Consider the following 18,973-nt stretch of genomic DNA (forward strand, 5'->3'; position numbering starts at 1 on the left):
ATAAATACAAGCAAAAGAACATTTTGCATTTAAAGTATGTCATAAAACTGAGCAACATTACAGTCAGCCTAATTTTAAACTACAGAAATGTGTGAATCTTTTTTTTTGGAGTTGGACCAAACATAAATAAAGCTCTGATCCAATTAGATATGGGCCTATACTTTTTATTTTATTTTTAAACATTTTAACATGACTTAATTTAACATTTTTTAATTATTTTTTACATTTTAACAATTTAACATACATACAACTGTGAAACAAATCTAGAACTGTGTTAATTTTTTTTCTCTTTGTATTCAAATATGGCTGTTATTTTTCAGCGCCTGCAGTACGTGAACCATGCCAAGTGTAAAAATATCTTCCTTCGGCATCTTTGCGAAGCAAACATTGACATTTCGGATTTAGATCTGTCATAAGTTCAAGGACGGCAGGGACTCGTCTGCAGCTACTCCATTCATAAAATATAAAACAGTTTGACGCCCAGGCCTTCTTTTGAAAACAAACACTAAATCACCTGGAACAGTTGAATAGTGAATTACCTTGGCGTGTGGTTGCTGAAAGGTGACTCTGGAGTTGTTGATGAGCGATGAGTATCTGAACAAGTGGGCAGGAGCAGCAGGGAATCTGTGAGGGCTGTTGGGCTGGTTTTGCAGGACAGCAGAGAAGCAGATGTGAACCGTGTCCTTCAGAGCCTTCAGCTGAGACTCCTGTTCCCAAACAAGATTTTACATGCAACACAAAATCTCAATGTCTCCATTCATCCTTCACTTCACATGGAAAATGCACTTAAGCGTTAAAGCTTTTAAGAGGCTTTGGGCAAACAGGAAGGAATTATTAAGTGATGTGGAAAACCACCAGAGGAATGAACAAAACATAATTTACAAATCCAATTTGAGTCATGTTGGTACACTGTTTGAAAGTGCATATACGACATATGATGTCTATGTTGGTTTTTAAATTAAATGCGTATTTATTTAGACCCAACAGAAAACAGCACTGGTGAGTACACAGAAAATAATTATAATTATAATTAATTATTTTATTTTAATTACCAATTACTATTAAGTTCTCAGTCAGCAGTTTTCTCTGGATGCAAATAAAATCCGAATTGAATATTTTTCTGTAAAAAAAGCATGACTGGATGGACAAAATTAAATGAATCCCTCTGTTGTGGTGTGGCCTAAAATGAACAGTTCTGTGAATAAAGAAATGTGTGAAAACCATGAGTAAACCAATGTTTCCCTGTTGCTCACCTTATCCAGTGCCGTCTTCTCTAATTCTTCCTTGGCTACAGCTAACTTGTGTTCCAAGTCCATTAGCTGCTGACCCTGTAAAGAATCAGAGTAGTTCTGAATCAGCTGAACCCTCTTTGTTCTGTGCATGCAAAGCGTTTTCTCTATTCCCAGCACATCTACGCAGAACTATCAATAGAGCACAAAGGACTGAATCTGCTCTGTATTATTAGACCCATCATCAGTTTTTACCCCAGCGTACACTATCACTACCAAACTAACACAAACACAATGATGAAGTATTGTAACCGCTCAGATTTGCCTGATGTCGTGTATTTCAACACCAAGGTTTGTTCTGAAAACATTGTTGATCTTAGAGACATATCACAGATTCACATGAAGTGCAGACAGCAGATGGCGTTAATAATCAAATCAAGTTTATTTTGTTTGATTAGGAGGCAAATATCTTAAATCGTAATCTCTTTAATAAGCATCTATAAAAAGCTTTTATCCCTGAATAGATAATATTGTCTTGGTTACTGAGTCGGTATATAGGAACTCATATAAACACCAACAAAGTGTTTTCTGATGAGTCCTTTACCATGGATGAAATTGTCAGGATTTGAAGCCTCTGGCTTTATTGGTAGTTTTTTACTGGGCTTCGAGCATGATAAAGTGCAGCTGCACATGTAGTGAAGTTCCACCAAGTCAACAAACAGCATCAACAGTCTCGTAGAAAGGGATATAAAACCTAAAGACACTATTTTTGGTTGAATAAACGGATTCATCTGATGCATTTTCTGAACATTCAGATTCACAGCAGGAGCAGCCTTTACTGGTTTCTGTCGCAGAGTAATGTTTTTTTCTTTTTAATGGTGAGCATGTCTGACATTTATTCTGTTCAATGAGGTGGCTAAAAAAACATATATACGTTTTCCCTAAGAGCTGAATTATGCAGTGAAAGTCAAGGACAGAGCAACATTTAATTTTTAGGGGTTTGAAAACAAGCTCAAGAATCACATCTTCCTCTCTGCAGTAAAAGTTTTTTTTTTGTACTTTTCAGAAGTTTAGGGCAAAGTCATCTGTAGCTGCTGGGCGAAAGCCTGAGAGGGATTTCAGAGGTGCTAGAGAGATTTGAAGATCGTTTTTTTAATCAAAGACATGAAAGCTCTATCTTTCTCTGTATATGAAACAAAGAAATTCACTGAAGACTTTTTCAATTTTTTCAAGGCCACTGAAACAAAACCTTTGACAAAACCTCGAGCAGGAGGCAAGAGATATTAATGACTGGAGAAAACATCATTCAGGTTCCAGGGAATGGTATGAAGTAACATAAACTGATGTAGCACTCAGCCAGTCCACAGCCACTGATCCAGACATGCAGACCTTCATGGTCAGCTCTGAAGTTCTATTTTCCTGTGCCTGCGCCATTAAAGAGACATGGGGTCAGCAGGGCGCTAACCACTCTCTTAGACAAGGCATGGGACCACATCAGGACGTCATTTTTCTTTTCTGCTTTCTTTTTCTCTCCATGCTTGCAGAGAAATAGCTCTAGGGCAAACTTAAAAATGGACTGATGGAGAAAAGAAAGTGTGAAGGCTTCAACACGGTTCCCTGGCCAAAAATACCAGACATGCGAGGCATAAAAACCGACAGTTTCTCCAAATTTTTCATTGTTATGGATGAGTAAGTGAAGAGGAACCAGCTTCTAAGTAGTTTTTTTTTTATTTTTTTAGTTTAGTTTTGAGAGTGGGTTTGGAATTCAAAAGTTCTCTGGTCTACTTCTGTAGTTTTTCCTTTGAATCATAGAAGCTGAGGTATGATCGAGTACTTTAAGTCCTCGTTTCATGAATCTGTGTTAATGTATTTAACAAAAAGCTTCCTTTTTTGTTTTGTTCTGTTCTAGGTTCATTTGTCTGTTTCTTTCCAAGTCTGTTTTCTCTATGGTAAGAAAAGTCTGACGATGTTTCATCGCTGAAGGATACAGAATGTCTCTTTAATGCTGCTACAATAACCCCAAAATGTCAGGGTGGACTCTCACATGATTCTTTGTAGAAGAATCTAAAAAACAAAGACAAATAGAGTGACAAAGAACTTAATGACTTGTGGAGTTTTTATGTGTTTTGTTTGTTAGGTGTGTCTCAGTGTGGTCTATAATCTTGTGAGCCTTTTTTCCAGTTCTTCTTTGTAGTGACATCATGCTGCACTTTGACTTGGTATACCAGCAAAAGCGCCATTGTTTTGGTCAAGGTGCCTTGAGTGATGTCCCCCGTGAGATTGATGACATTTCTGCAACTTGAGTGACTTTTCTCTACTTTGCGTTCCCTTGTGAACTACTAGACATTTGGCCAGAGCATAAGGGGAATACTGATGAGTTTCCAGCATAAGACAGAGGGATCATTTGGGATCAGGGACATGATGCATTTTCCTCTGACCTTTCCATCAGAGAAAAAGCTGACTGTCATTTCTCAAAAATGATTGTTGGACAGGGCAGCCAGTGTAATCAAATCATTTTTGTCCTCATGCAGAAAACCTCTGTAAACATAATGTTTCTTAGCTCCATGTGCAATGTTTAATGACATTGAGAGATAATGTTTTTCCATTTTTTTTGGGGAGGTCGGGAGGAGGGGGTGAGTGAAGGCTGCTGTTTAGAGACAACGATTTACAAGCAGAGACATGAGGCAAACAAGTCGATGCATCCATCATTCACAGGGCTTGGAATAGAAGAAGAGAAAGTATGAAAGGACGATATATTCAGATATTACAAGAAATATAACATTTACTCTTTTGGAATATTGAACGGGTCATTTTTGTTTATTTACATCAGGCAGAAATTTAGGTGAAGGAATAAGGGATTGAAGAGTACTGTATGTTCAAGAGAACTGGCCTCATGCAGCCAGAAATAATGTAAGCTGACATTTTTAAACTGCCATGAAAGGTCAGCTCTGAATAAGCAAATGCTAATAATTATTACATAAGTACCAGACTCTGGGAACAGTTGGTCCTTGCAGTTGGGTCAGTGGGGAGTACAAAGCATTATGTTGAGAACTGTAGGTGCTAATCAGTGGATTTGCTGGAAGGACTTTGTAAATGAGGACTAAATTAATTAAAAGAACCTTGTTTGATAGGGTCACCCATTCATGTACAATGAAGTATACATTCACCCCTGGTCTGGAACTATTATAATGTCACCCCCCACGACATCTTCTAGTTTTTGCTTACCTTAAAAATTAAATCCTTTTTCCCGTACCGCAGTTCTTTCAGTTGAGCCTGGATTTTTTTGGACTGCAATGGGAAGATAAGAAAATAAGTGTTAGCTTATTCAAATAGAGAAATTGGTTTTAGATCACATAGCAGGATTCTGCCAGCTGCAGCAGAAGACTCCTTTGTCAGTGTTCCCTGGGCTAAAGGCCTGGCTTAAAGGAAGAGCCTACTGAGAGCATGGAAATATCAAATCTCCCCTTCACTGCACAGCACAGTCCACACAATTACGCAGTCATGCTCCCACTGCTGGCCCTCTGTCTAAACCTGAATCCTTCCCCCCGCTGCACTTAATACAAACACAAAACACATGCAGATTACAGCAGGCTCCTGTCTGTCACTGGCGGATGAAACACACTACACAGTTTTTTTTTTTTTCGTGGTGCACCCAAACACACGCAGTGACCGTCTCTGTCTGACATTCACTCTGCTGCTCTACAACAGTGGCTGCGCAGAGAGCAGTGGGTATCTGGTAGATAGACTGGTACACAGCCGTCCTCAAAGTTGCTTATGATGTGCTTGAACACTAAAAGCAGCCCCATGAGGCTAAGCAGCCTTTCAGGGGGTTTCTGGCTGTGCTGTTAGTTAGAAACTAAATGTTTTAAAAGTTGTTTTTTCACACTGTGAAAAGTCTTTACATCTAACTTAAAAATGCAAGAAAATACGGCAGAATGTTAGCTCGATGAGCTTTGATTTATTTATCGATGTTACAGATGAATGTCTGCAGTATTAGGTGGATATATTTGGTATTATTTTCAGTAATTTCTGGTGTAATATATACAAGTTGTAAAAAAGAAACCTGAGAAGACTATGACAACAGCATTTTGTGTAAACAGGTCAAACTAGCGTCAAGTGTTTTAGTAGTATTTAAGTGTCAGTTGTGTAGCAAATTTTATAGTGTCCTGTTTGGAGCGACAGCAAGAGGGAAAAACTCACCATCCACATATTTAGATATTTAAACCTACGTTCAACAACCTCCAAACATATAAAGGGTTAAATCTAATCCATTACAGAAGGAATTCATACTGTAGCTTTACAATGTATCATGTAATAATGGTTACCAGTTGACAGCTGACTGTCTCTTGTAATGTGTTGTACTACACAAAGCATTTTTTTACAACTGGTAAGGTTGTTTTAATTTATTTTCAACTTTAACAATTTTTTTTTCTTTGGGCGTATTTTATTTAGTACCTCTTCTAAGAGTGCTCCCAAGTCTTAATAAACCAACCACTGTCTTGTTAAACTGGATTTAAACTTCCCAGAACTCCTCATAAATAGCCATAGGGTTAAATACCGTGGACCCAAATTTAAGACTCGGGGTCATCAAATGAATCTACTTCCTTAACGAAGGCACAGAGTCAGCTTCTGGCAGCCTGCAATGAATACAAATAACAGAAGTTTCCAGTGTGCTGAGGTTTTTGAAATTGGAAAAGTATTGTGCTATTGTGTATTGTGCTATTGTGTAGAATAAATAACAGAACTTGTAGTTTAAGCCCAAGAGACTCTATGATACATTAGTTTGTTGCAAATCTTGCTGATCGAAAACTCCCCGAGGTTTAAAGCCTGCATTTTTTAAATTTTAAACAAAACAAATAGTGTATAGTGCTGTGTTTACTGGGTAATTTGGCTTAGTTTCAGTATTTTAAAAATAATTCAGTTTTGAATGTTTTTTACTCCCATTCCCCACCCAAACAACCCTTCACCTTCTATGTGGACTTTTGTTTCGATTAGTTTTACATTTGGGGATATTTTGGTGTTCAAATCATTCTCGTTGAAGCATTTATTCAACGCTAGGAGAAAAATAGATATTTAAAGCACAGAAAGAGTGAACTGTAGCCCGAACTGTGTATATGGAGTTTAAGAGACGTTTGAGTAGCTGTCAGATTTAATGAAGGCAATAAAGTTTAGGGCTATAAAATTAAAATATTGTACTTTAAATGTCTTTATTACAGAGACTGCAGCATTGTGTAAAACCACTTCACACACATGACACCAATGTCATTGTGTTATTATTATGGTAATATATTACCTACTGTATATGTGTACATAAATCACATGGAACTGTTTGTTCATTTTCCACAGCCTAGAACTCTAAACATTTTAGATGGGTTTTATCATATCTTCTGAAAGTAATTTAACTTTCTCCATTTAGATACATTTAATACTGCCATTTCATGCAAATCTGATTATCATCATTTTTAAAAACAATTTCTTCCACTAATTTCAGATACCAATAAGTTCAAGATGAGGTTATACTGAGAAACTAACAGTTTTTTGGGATTACTTTTTCATTTAAAAATGTTATGAAGCAGATGTATTTTCAAAAGCAAGTCTCTTGGATGTCTTCAAACCCTTTGAAAAGACGTTGTTTATTTGAAGGAACAAAATAAAACACTTGAAAAAAAATCAATGGCTCCACACAGGATCCTATCAGTCTGCATCTGTGGGAAAAGGGACATACCTTTAATGACACCAGGGGTTTGTCGAAGATGTAGAAAATAAAAACATCTTTCAACAGGAGGAGAAAGTCTGTCACACCATCTATTTCCACTTACAAGACAGTGCTGCCATCTCTTCCCTAAAGACGAAATCAACGTTCTAATTTCACCTGGTGTGGTGTCATTTATCCAAAATAAACTTGACAGAGTGGAGGAAACACGGACCCTGAGGTGACTCTAACACTCTGGAGAGTGCTGTTAACAAGTAGCACCTTTCGAATAACTGAAGTTGACTGTCAATGTCACACCACTGAGCCGTTTATTGTTGGGGTAGAATAACACCTTAACATGAAGGTAGAGTCGAAGCCACTACGCTGGTGAACATACAGAAGGAGCCAGTGGTCCTCCAACCTTTAAAAGCTCAATCTATCATGGTCTCCACCTGATGATCCTATGTATAATGATAACATACTGCACATGTTATCATTACAAGTTCAGTACAAGACCATGTCAAGAAAAAGTCTTGTTTTTGTCACATCGAGACATGAAGAAGTTTGTTTTTTTAAAGACATGTTGATGTCACAATTAAAAAATGAAAATACATTTAGTTAGCCTGCTAGTGCTGCCTTAGTAGGAAAGAAGTCGCTGTTGGATTGTCATTGTTTTTGAGTTGTAAAGTTTAAAAACTGGAGTTCAGTGAGTTACCTCATTGTGTCTGTTTTTATATCCAAACAACTCTGTGTTGGATCATATAAAATCTAATTAATTAACATAACAGTAAACCCCAAACTCTAGCAACATAGCTCATGTATCAGGTTATTGTTGGGGTGTCATTCAAAATGATTTAATAAAAGGACTGCAATTTAAAAATTCAGGTTTTTTTGGATTTTGACTAAATCATCCAACCTGCCATCTGGAAGACTTTTGGTCTTGACTTCCACCAATATTCACACTCACTATATGCATCTTATGTCTGTTCTTCATAAAATTTGAGTTCATTACTGCCACTTACAGGACATATCTGTCAGGAATGAAGGAACTGAGATGAGTGTCATCTGTGTTTTAGTCCCAGTCTGGGTTTAATTCAACTGAACTTCTGCCTGTTTTTGGTCTGTTTAAGCAGGTAACCATAGCAGCAGTGGAAGCGGAGACTTGGTGTCATTGTGTATTTGTATGTTTTCTTGCAGCACTGCCTCTTCGTTTACACAGACAACTCAGTTTGTACAAATGTGCCAGATCAGTTAATGCTTTAAAGCAGCTCTGAAGAAGTGACTGGCTGGTGGCCAGGCTTTACTAACTGACTGAAAGCACATATTTTATTTTACTTCAGTCATTTCAGTCAGGATAATCTGATTTAATCCATAAGGAGAGTGAATGAAGTAGAATGCCTCAGCAATACGTCTCTTTTATCGTAAAGACCCGCTATGTTCTGCCCGCTGTGCACATAACTAATTGTACTGCAGGAGGACTTATGTACAGACGGGAGCATGCGTCATCTTCAAAAATAATTGTAGTTTCAAATCCTCCAAACATCAAACATTCATGCGTGTGAAGAATGCTCTAAGATCTCAGTTGTGAGTTATGGACGTTGGCTGCACAGTGGAAATTGTACATGGCATTAAAGTAAATGCACACACCGGGGAATTCATTGTAGCAAGGGCACGCTAAGACTGTGGCAGGCTTCACTGTTTTATCAAAACAGACTTATCTCTTTGGGATATGAATAGCAGATGTGGTTATGTGGGTCAACCTCTGCCTGCTAAGATGCTACAGCCGAAATGTGCATTGTGGCCATGGCAGGATGTACATCAGAAATACCACTACTGCGACGGGCAAAAAAGATGAGGCCACAATGTTCCCTAAACTATTATCTGACCACCACTCACAGCGCCGCAAGCCTGGATTGAACTTGTTGACACAACTTTAGATACATAATTCATCACACCAGGCTATATTTGTCTACTTTGTCCTGTCTGTTTCCCTGAGCCAGGCTCGGATGCAGCCTCAGATCTTATTTCTGTTTGATATTCGCCTCCAGATACCACACGTTGCACAATGCAAGATGCTTTTCCGGCTCATTACAGTTGTAAAGAGTGGTAACCTCTGCCTTTCTGTCAACGATCTTGCACTTTTCCTCTGACTTCTCTCTCCTCTCACATGTTTCTATTTGCATAACTGCCCGTCAGTGGAAATCTGCTGTTTTTTAACAAAATTGTTATGTATGAATAAAAGTCTCAGGCAATCATTTTTCATACTCGTACTGTTTTTACCTTTTAGGAAGTCTTAGCTTCTCACAATTATTTTGTGATTTAGCAATTTACAATAAAAATACCTTTTTTTCATTTAGTAATTTAAAATGTAGGGTTTTCTTTTATCTAAAAGTTACACATCATCAATTACCAACTACTGCAGCTGATTAACCATCTTTGATTAGAAATTCAACATTTTCCTGCTTAGATTTCACATTAAGTCAGTTTCCCCTTCACCCAAACCCAAGAATGAAATGTGATTCTGTTAAAAACAGCAGAAACACGGGTGAGAGCCAACATCCTTCACCCATGTAATGACCTGAAGCAGTATCATAAATCTGATGGAATAGCAAATAGGTGATAAATTCATGCTTTTTGAAAAAAAGAAGAGCAACAGACATAATGGTCTCTAAAGCCTTGCGTCCTTCACCTTCACTCAAGAGTTTTAGCCCGTAGGTGGACTCAGGTTTCTAGCGATGAGTTGTTTCCCCAGAGGACATCTGTGTCTGGCTTTGAAATATTGAATGACTTTTTCCCCCAGTGAACCAGCAGCTCAGAGTAGTCATTTCTGTGCAGTGAGATGCACTAGATTCATCAGCCATTAGTCACTAGAGTTAGAGTCTGTGCAGTATTATTAACATGCATTACTGGAGTGACGTATTTTGCAAAGCTTCAAAGGCGTCAAATTCTAATGTGAATATAAATGTAGAGACGTCTGCCATTGTGCTTCTACAGAGGTGTGTTGTGAGGTTCATAATGGCAGTGAGATCCAGTCTATTTGGCTGCAACAGGGGGTAAGGCTGCTGGGAGTGGTGGTTTGATGTCTCATTTTATTGCTATTTATTTGCTGCAATTTCAGTAAAGGCCTTTGGAGGATATGCCAGTTTAAGGGACATATGTATAGAATAATAATGATAAAAAAAGAAATTTGTTCTCAATGGAAATTTCCTGGTAATAAAAAAAGTTTTGCACTAACATTTTAAACATTATATGCATGTACACATACACTATACTAATATTTTCTACCCTGACAATCTACTGTAAGAGTTAAGTGCCTTTTGCATCGGAACACTCCTTATACCTGTATGACAATAATAATAATAATAATAACTAACTATAAAGTTGTGTTGCTGCCATAATATCTAATGGTCCCTGTAAACCTCATGTGAACAACCTTGGTCATTTTGATCAACATATTTCTGTACTATTATGACTGTATTCACAGCATTTTCAAATTTTTCAAGGTTTATCTACTCCATATCACTTACATTAGTGCTGTTTGTTTCTAGCTTTCAAATGTTGATATCATACATCAACACTGTAAGCACTGCATTAGTGTCCTGTCCAAGAGCATGCAGTACACAATGGGGACAATTCCCATCTGATTCCATCTTATCTAGAACATCAAACTAACAACAACCAAAACAATCCATCCTCAAAGCAGCCGCTGGACAAACCGCTGACTGGATGAACAACAGGAAGCTGCTGACTGGATGAGCAAATACAAACTCACATGAACTGCGGAGGGTTGAGACCCTGTGCTGAAACACATCTAGTGCTTTTTAATAATGAGCGCTTAGAACATAGTGAGAGATGAACACTTCACTGTAGGCAACAATTTAAAGTTTCATTGCAATATTTACTCTGACCTAGATTTCTTTACAAGCTACATGGTTAATAAACAGTGCTATCACGAGCGATAGATGCTTTAAGTTGCTCGTGATAGATATTCAACAGGTTTCATCAGTTGACTTGCTGCTCTCTCCACACCAAAGCACTGCGTCCCCTTATTGTGACTCAACCCTACTTTGGGAACCAGTATTGTATACAATGTTCTTGTATCCTGACCAGAACATGCAGATTTTTTTTTTAGGTCAGATATTTGACAGTTCGACTGAATATTTTGCATCTAATTCCAACAAACAGGAGTGTCTAAAATCATTTCACAAATAAATACTTTTTTTTAATTTGATGATTCATAGCATTTAGTGTTATTATGAGTATTCAGTGATAATAAACCAATTATTTATGGAGAATATATAATGCTGCTGGTATGATGCAAGAAAATCAGTGCACTGTAAGTAAATGTAACATTTAACAAATAACGAATAACAGATCATTACCCACATTAGGAAAATAATGCATCATTATGCATGATGCATAACTTGATGTTATGAAGGAAATGTTAAAGTGAGTAAATCTTTAAAAAACCAAACCAAAGGTTTATCCAAAGCCAGCAGTAAAAGTCTGTGTGTAATATGGTTTATTCCAATTGACAAAGAACAAACAGAAGATTTATTTGAAAACACAAAGATAAGTTCAAAGAATAGGACTATTGTACTGTCAAGTTGTGTAACTTATGTTTTAGAAACTGCTCTGTGTCTACAATGTATCAGAATATACTGTAAGTAAAATCCATGCTTGAAGTGGAATTTGCATATTTCCTTTACTACAGACAACTAGTGATGTAATGTGCAATTATCTCCTTTGATGGCAACAATTTATCAACTTTAGTATCCAGCTCCATCTGTCACTGTGCAGTAATTACAGTGTGATTACCACTTTGGTTTTAACCCTTTGCCTTTTAAATACGAAAATCTTCACAGGATGGAAGTGAGTCAATTAAAGAAGGTGCCTTTCACTGATTTACTTCAACTTTTATCACCTGACGAGGGAATTGCAGACACTACCCTTCCTATATCTACAAATTAAAAAAAGAAAATCTGAAGAAACACTAAAAGAACCCCAAGACAAGGACACTTCACAGTATTACTCTCAGAGTAGTGGAAATAGTTATTGCTATGATTGTGTTTGCAGTCACAAAATCATGATCATTTCTGATGCAAGAGGAACACTGCCAGGATGTTGACTGACGACAGCTTCAATCAGGACCTGTTTGTAGCCTCTGTGTGCTTTCCAGCTCACTGATGAAGTGTTGCATTTGACAGACTTGTCGGCATTGTCAAATGTTCTGTCATCAATCCAGAGTTTGTATGTGTGATGATGGCTCGGATAAGCTGAGATGATTAAATGTCAGGGATGCTCAGCTGTAGGATTTGTGAACGAAACAGGGCTGCAATTATAACACCAATTTCCTGTCTTCGGTGGCTCCAGTCTCCAGGGTCAATACAGCTCTTTACCAACAAATGCTTCACAAGAAAAAAAAAGGGGGGCACCTCTGAGCTTTAATGTGGATCAATAAATGTTGGTACATGACATTTGGGAAAACTGACTACACCTGACTGTCAAAACAGACGTGAGTAAGTTGGTCGAGATTATTAGGAAAAAACCAGATGGAATAGAACATTGAAATATATATTAGTGTTTCCCTGCCTCCTCCCTCTGATCTGTTCCTTTACCCCAACCCTTAGTGTTGCTGATGCATGTGTAAAGCACCTTAGGTACCTATTGCTAATAAAATATAAGTTATTATTATTATTATTATGCCCCATTTATATTGAGCATAGGTAATTAAGTTAGTGGTCACATGTTAGTGTTGAAGCTGTCGTCTCAAATATCCCAAGGGGAAGAACCCAGGGGAAATGTGGGAATGTAGTGGAGGGCAGTACAGCAGACAGAGGATTGGTCGGATGGAGGAAGATGATCTGCTCTAGTGGGTCTGTTCAGTGGGTGGGCTTTGTATACAGTAGTACCGTGTTGCTATCGTGTTGCTGAAGACCATTTAGGTGTGTGTACAAACAATTTACTTTAAATGGTCAGGGATCAAGGATTTCTATGAAGACGGATGCAACTAAACCGCGTTGTGAATTTGCGAGATTGTAACCATGGAGACAGGAGCTGCTTGCAATTCCAAAATGCACATTGCACACAATGCATATTAATACAGGTACTTTACCTTTAGAGGATAAACATGTGAGCTACAAATGATGTCTGTGTGTGATAAAAGAAGTTACATTTTTTTTACCTCTTCAGCGTAGGCGTCACAGAGCTTGTTTCCTGAAAGTAATTTAGTTTTCAGGCTCTTGTTCTGGAGAAAAAAGAAGAAGAAACGTGATGTTGTGAATATGTTTACCAAATGAGTTCTGCTGTTTAATATAAACACCACGGACACTTGATCAAATGTGTGTGGAAGAGTTGTGGCAGCAGGGCTGCTCTGGATTTCAGACCAGCCGTCTGGAGGAAATCTTCTGAGGATTTGAGACGAGCACTCAATGGTATCTAAAAGGTCAGCAATGTAGCTCCTGGTCAGACCTCTGGTGTACTTTAAACATGATTAGCAAAACATCACATTTGTGTGACAGGCAGCTAGTTGAGGAAAGTCATAGCAGGGGTCACAGTGTTACATAATTCATATGCTGTAAGAAATGATTCTCCTTTAAAAGTACATGTGTTGTATTATGTGGGTACAAACGTTGAAGTATCAGTCATTTTCTGGTCACTAGAGGAAACTAAGAGCCTCACTGGTGAAATTGATTGTTGTAGAAGCGGGAGTGAACTTGAGTGAATATCTTTAGAAAAAAAAAACGAAAAAAACGAAATTTTTCTACATAAGTGTATGACATCAGGAAAAGTTTGTTTAAAATACTTCCAACCTGTGTGACCAAACTTTGATCAGCAAAATAAGAATACACTTGAACTTAGTTTTATTTACTAAAGCTTGTTATAAACAGTGAAAAATAGTGTTGTCTTTCAAGGTAATGCATGTAGTTATTTTAACTAGGTGACGATGATTTTTCAATTAGCTTAAAAGTTACTTTTGTACCTTAACGCGAGTAATTCACTGCACATAAATTTGTGATACAAACAACACATACGTTCTGGCTTGAAAAGGAAATTCAAGAAATCTATCACTCTCAAACAGCTAAAATAAAAGACGTGAAATGTATTAATATATGTCAAGGTGGGATTGTTTGGTTTGCTGTTTCCTCATTTCTACTCGGTTTGCTTACTTACCACCAATTATACCAGAATTGTCTTGGAAAAATAATTAGACTAACTTGGTAAAATTGGATTAAAAATAATTAGCAACAGCAACAACAACTAAACAACTTTTCTCAAAACATAATAATAATGAATAAAAAGTAATTAAGGATTGTGGAATTATTTAGTTGAAATGAGCTTTGTTTTAAATGTGGAGGTGTGAGACCCAGTGACCATTACACCTGTCCACAGCTTATACAGTGTGCACTGCAGTGAAAGTCAACCAAGGGGAGCTCTGATGTGATTTAAAACTAGATAAGTTGTTTATAGACACTATTACAGTGAAGAAGAAAAAACAGAGATAGGCTGTGGACAAAACCTACTTCAATACATCGAAATGAAAAGAGGAGTCAAATTAGAGGTCATCAAGTGTTGGAAGCAAAAGCAAAAAGAGAGAATGCATTTATTTGTGTTTGCACTTTAATGGTTTGTAACATACGAACTGCTGTGTGCCTTCAGTTTGTTCAAACTGACTGGGAGCATCTGTCTCTTCAAAGCAGAGGGAAAAAGAAGGAGGCTAATATGTTGACAACTCTCCGAGTTAAATCTCTGTCATCACATGCTGTTTGATGATTACAGGTGCAGAGGAACCGGTTTGTCTTTTTTCTCAAATGTTTGACAACCAGAAACGGAAGACGTGTTGTTTAATTAGTCTAAATGTTGAGGAAATGACGCTGATCAGATAACCCAAAATAATTCATAGGAAATATCTCATACGTCTGATAAGTTCGGCCTTGTTGTAAATAAAACACATTGATAGATTGATTGAATTACCTGCATCTAAATAACAGACTCTCACAGTGTTTGTCAATGTGCTAATTACTGGATGATGATGGTTTACACAAAATTCAGCAGAAGACAAATTCGAGCCGCTTCATTTTAGGAAAACCAAAATCAGAGGCAGACAGCGCTGCAGATTTCTCAGGATTTGTTATGATAAACAAGCAAATACCTCCCTCCTTCACATCCTCTGCTCTTGTTTTGCATTAAAGGGATTACAGTGAATTAGCAGAGAATGTGATTTAACAAAAACTTTGAAACAACATGATTTGATGTGTTCACAGACGGTACGGTGTGTGGTCCTGAACATTGCCAAAAAATCGATTTTTTTCTAAGCCTGTAATCTTCTGACAGTACAATAAAAGGACAAGAAACATTCATCCTAATGTTCTCCATGCAGCAAACATCTCTGGATAGTCCTGCATGCGAGTGACTGTTGGTTTGGCGTATGAGCAGTAATTGCCAAAGTGTACCGTGACAGGCAGCGCCACAAAACAAATGCCCAGCAGTCAGATGAAGAAGAAAAAAGACCCAAACTTCCTTTTACTGACTAATGTAGAATAAACTCCAATCAAGCGTGAGCTGCTCTGTATACAATATAAATGACGTGCAGGATTCTAAATGAGACGCTCACCAAAAACTGGGTCGCGGAGCTAAATTTGGTAAGTTTGTGGGCTGTGTTATGGCTTGAATTCCAGTTCTGTTTTATTTCATGGCCTGACATCATTTGTTCAGTCCGGATTTGCACTGAGATCCCTCACCTCTATTCAAGCTTTTCTGTCTCTTGTCGACCTGTACTGTGTGTATACTGTAGTTTTGTACGTGTAAAACTAATTATTAATCTTTTTAAGACGAAGAGTTGGATTGAAATTGAGCAAATAGATAGACAACCAAGTAAGTTATTTGACCTTTACTTAGAACTCAGTGGAGGATCTCCTCTGCCTCATCACCTAAACAGGTCTTACTTGAAGAAGAGACCTGGTGTCTTAATGAGTCAGTCAGTCGTTCGATTCCCTGGTGTATCAGTTTGGCATTTGGATGTTGTGTGTGTGTGTGTGTGTGTATCTCTGGCACTCACACTTTCTCCAACAGTCCAAAACAATATTGTGGATATACAGTACATGTGAGTGTGAATGATTGTTTGTCTCTGTATGGAACCTGCTGATAGACCAGCAAACTGTCCAACTGTCCCTGTCTTTCCTGACTGCTTGGATTGGCTCCAGGCGCTGCAGCGACCCTGAAAAGGATCAGCCATCAGAAGATTAATAAAGTTTTAAGACACACTGTAGCTTTTGCATATTTTTTGGAACCTGGATACTTTAATATAATTTATAAAGATTTTGGAGTGTTTGAATACAGTTACTAAAACCCTATTTTTCCACCACTTGAAGAAAAAAACTGATGTAACCATGGAGACATGGGAGGACACACAAGGCTACCTCCACTACCTGCACGTTTTTTTCTGCCTAAGGATATTTATTGCAACATATTTTAAAGACTGTTACTTAGGGTGTCCATGTGTATCTGCCCAGCAAATTCTGCCTCTGGCAACAGTGCAGGCTTGATTTGGTCCCCATAACAGAGATGGGTTTCAAAGGCACTTTTCAAAATGCAATATTGCTGACACTACATGAGCGATTACTGCTATGTAGATCACAAACCAAATTAATTCCCGCAGAGACAACACATTTGTCTATTACCCTGCCACGCCGTGGTCATACATTTGCTGTTTATGTTGGGTACAGCTCAATGTTATCGGGTGACAATTTGGCCAGAAACCACCGGGACAGAAGGATCCACAAGGAGAATGAGAGTGTGTATCACCCAGCTGGCCCTTGACATGTACTTGTAAATGATGCAGCCACCTCCACAGTGCTCACTCTGTGACACGACTGCGCTGACTGTTAAATGCTCGATGGTCACCATTAACAACACAGCTTCATCTGGAGTTGGACTGATCAATTTGTCTTGTTCAGTGGTGCCAGAAGCCCGCTGCTGCTGGATGGACCCTCTCCTGGCTGATAACGTGCCTGTGGACTCGCCTCAGTCATCGCTCATATTGACAGTATCATTTACAAGCAGAGTTTGTGCATTGGAATGACATTGTTATGTGACTGGATATTGTGTAAGGAGGGGCTGGTTGGGGTTGACATGGGGGTTGACATTGGGGAAAAAATATTTTTGAATTTTTATATAAAAAACAACAAAAAGCTCTAATGTGAAATTAGCCAATGGCACCATTTTTTTAACAACAAAGCAGAGCTCATGAAATACCTTGGAGATTAAATACATTGCAAAATAAATATTTAATGGCTCAAAGGCAGCATGATGCAGCATGATTCAAAGCATGATGGAGCTGGATTGTACTACTATACTATAATTTGGCAAGTATCAAAAAGCATGTTTTAGCCCCAGTTTTTCCTTTGTAACTTATCTTATACTCTGGTGTGTATCAGCTCAGTCCTGAACAGAGCACTGCCTCCATACTCCAAAGCATTCACTCAACACAGATAATGAGCTGGGGTGGGAGTTGTTTTGTGATTCAGTGAGGCAAAACTGGGCAAAAATCAATTCCACACTGTTCCACCTCCCGTCGGCCCTACAGAGACCACCATTGGAGGACAGGCTGAACAGGCAGCTGTCACGAAATGTGACACAGTTTAGCCACAGGAAATACTCTGAGCAAAAACGAGATCCTGTGGAGCTTTAGTGTCACAGAGCATTATGCAAAGTGTGATACACTGAGCTGCATGTGTCATAACGTGTTACTCCTGCAGCATGTGTCAGTGTGAGGCGCGGAAGTAAGGACACCATTTTATATTGACTGCTTGTGTCTTTTTTTTATCCTTTAAAATACATTTAGAGCCCCACTGGATGTGGCAGGTCTTAGCTTTGTGTCTCAGGCTTTTTATCAGTGGCTCATTACTGAGACAAAACACTAAGAAGGGGAAATATGTTTGTGGCTACATAACGATTATTTTTGGGGAAAATTAGGGGTCTGTGAAAGGGTGAAAATGTTTCAGCACTATCTGAAGTAGCAGTGTGTGATTGGAGGTTAACGGAAAAATTTGTATTATTTTAATTAATTCATGAACGTATGAAAACAATGAATGAAAGCAGTTTGGTGATTAACAATCCAATGGTAGAGGACAACAGGCAAAAACACATGGGCTTAGCCCCAGCTGTTAGTCACAGTAGCGCACACTGACAAATAAACATCAGGTTCTGTTCAAAAATTAATCCAAATGAGCTATTCATATTACCACTACTTAGGCCACATTGGCAATCATAGTGATTTGTTTTGAAGAATTTTCATATTCAATATGTTAACTGTGTTGTTTTTATTACTTTTGCTTTTGTTGTTTTACGTTAATGCTGCAAGATTAATTTACGTTTAACACTGCCAATACACCGGAATGTTCCACTACTGTAAGCATAGTAAAATTAAAACAGTGGTTCTCAAAGTGGGGGGCAGGTGCCCCTCTGGAGGCACTGATTTATTGCAGGAGGTTTCATTTTCAATTTGTTTTAATGTTAAAATGGGGTCACAAGATAAACAAGGGTTGGGAACCACTGTTTTAGTGTTTTCTTCTTAGAAATGTTGGGTTTTAAAAAGAAAATTGACCACTTTGTCTAACTTTAACTTTTCTAACTAAAAATTAGGACAAAAAGTTAATATTTTTTATTTCCATTCAGATAGTGATTATTCATAAATGTGTCTGAGATATTTAAAAATATATACATACATACACATAAACAGCAGACTAAGTAATTCTTGACTGAATCTAACAGTCTGTGTCACATATTAACAACCAGATTCCACACAGAACATCATCTGTTACAGTTACTGTCAGTTTGTCCAGCAGGCCTGTCAGCTTTCCTCAAGCGAGAGAAATTAAGGAAAGTGCTGCAGGAAGAAAATTGTGGCAGAGCTTGCAAAACGTGTGCGGTTATGTAGCCGTGGACACATATTATATAATTTACAACCATTAGTAAAGGGAATGTTCACTGGGGATCATATTAAATATGACATACCCCTCAGACATCCTACAAAATATTTGGCAGGGGAAGC

General features: G+C 38.0%; 1 protein-coding gene across 2 annotated transcripts in view; it reads right to left on the minus strand.

Moving 5' to 3' along the window:
- luzp2 (leucine zipper protein 2) overlaps positions 1-18,973 on the minus strand; it is a 100,458-nt gene that overhangs the window by 13,369 nt on the left and 68,116 nt on the right. For both annotated transcript variants that reach the window (XM_025055803.1, XM_008310147.3), the window contains exons 6-9: positions 13,106-13,168; positions 4,455-4,517; positions 1,254-1,328; positions 540-707 (exon numbers count right to left, since the gene is read on the minus strand). In XM_025055803.1, the coding sequence (XP_024911571.1) occupies positions 540-707; positions 1,254-1,328; positions 4,455-4,517; positions 13,106-13,168 (369 nt within the window). The remainder of the gene's footprint in view (positions 1-539; positions 708-1,253; positions 1,329-4,454; positions 4,518-13,105; positions 13,169-18,973) is intronic.

The sequence above is a fragment of the Cynoglossus semilaevis genome, chromosome 5, assembly GCF_000523025.1.
Source record: "Cynoglossus semilaevis isolate Cse_v1.0 chromosome 5, Cse_v1.0, whole genome shotgun sequence".
NCBI lineage: Eukaryota > Metazoa > Chordata > Actinopteri > Pleuronectiformes > Cynoglossidae > Cynoglossus > Cynoglossus semilaevis.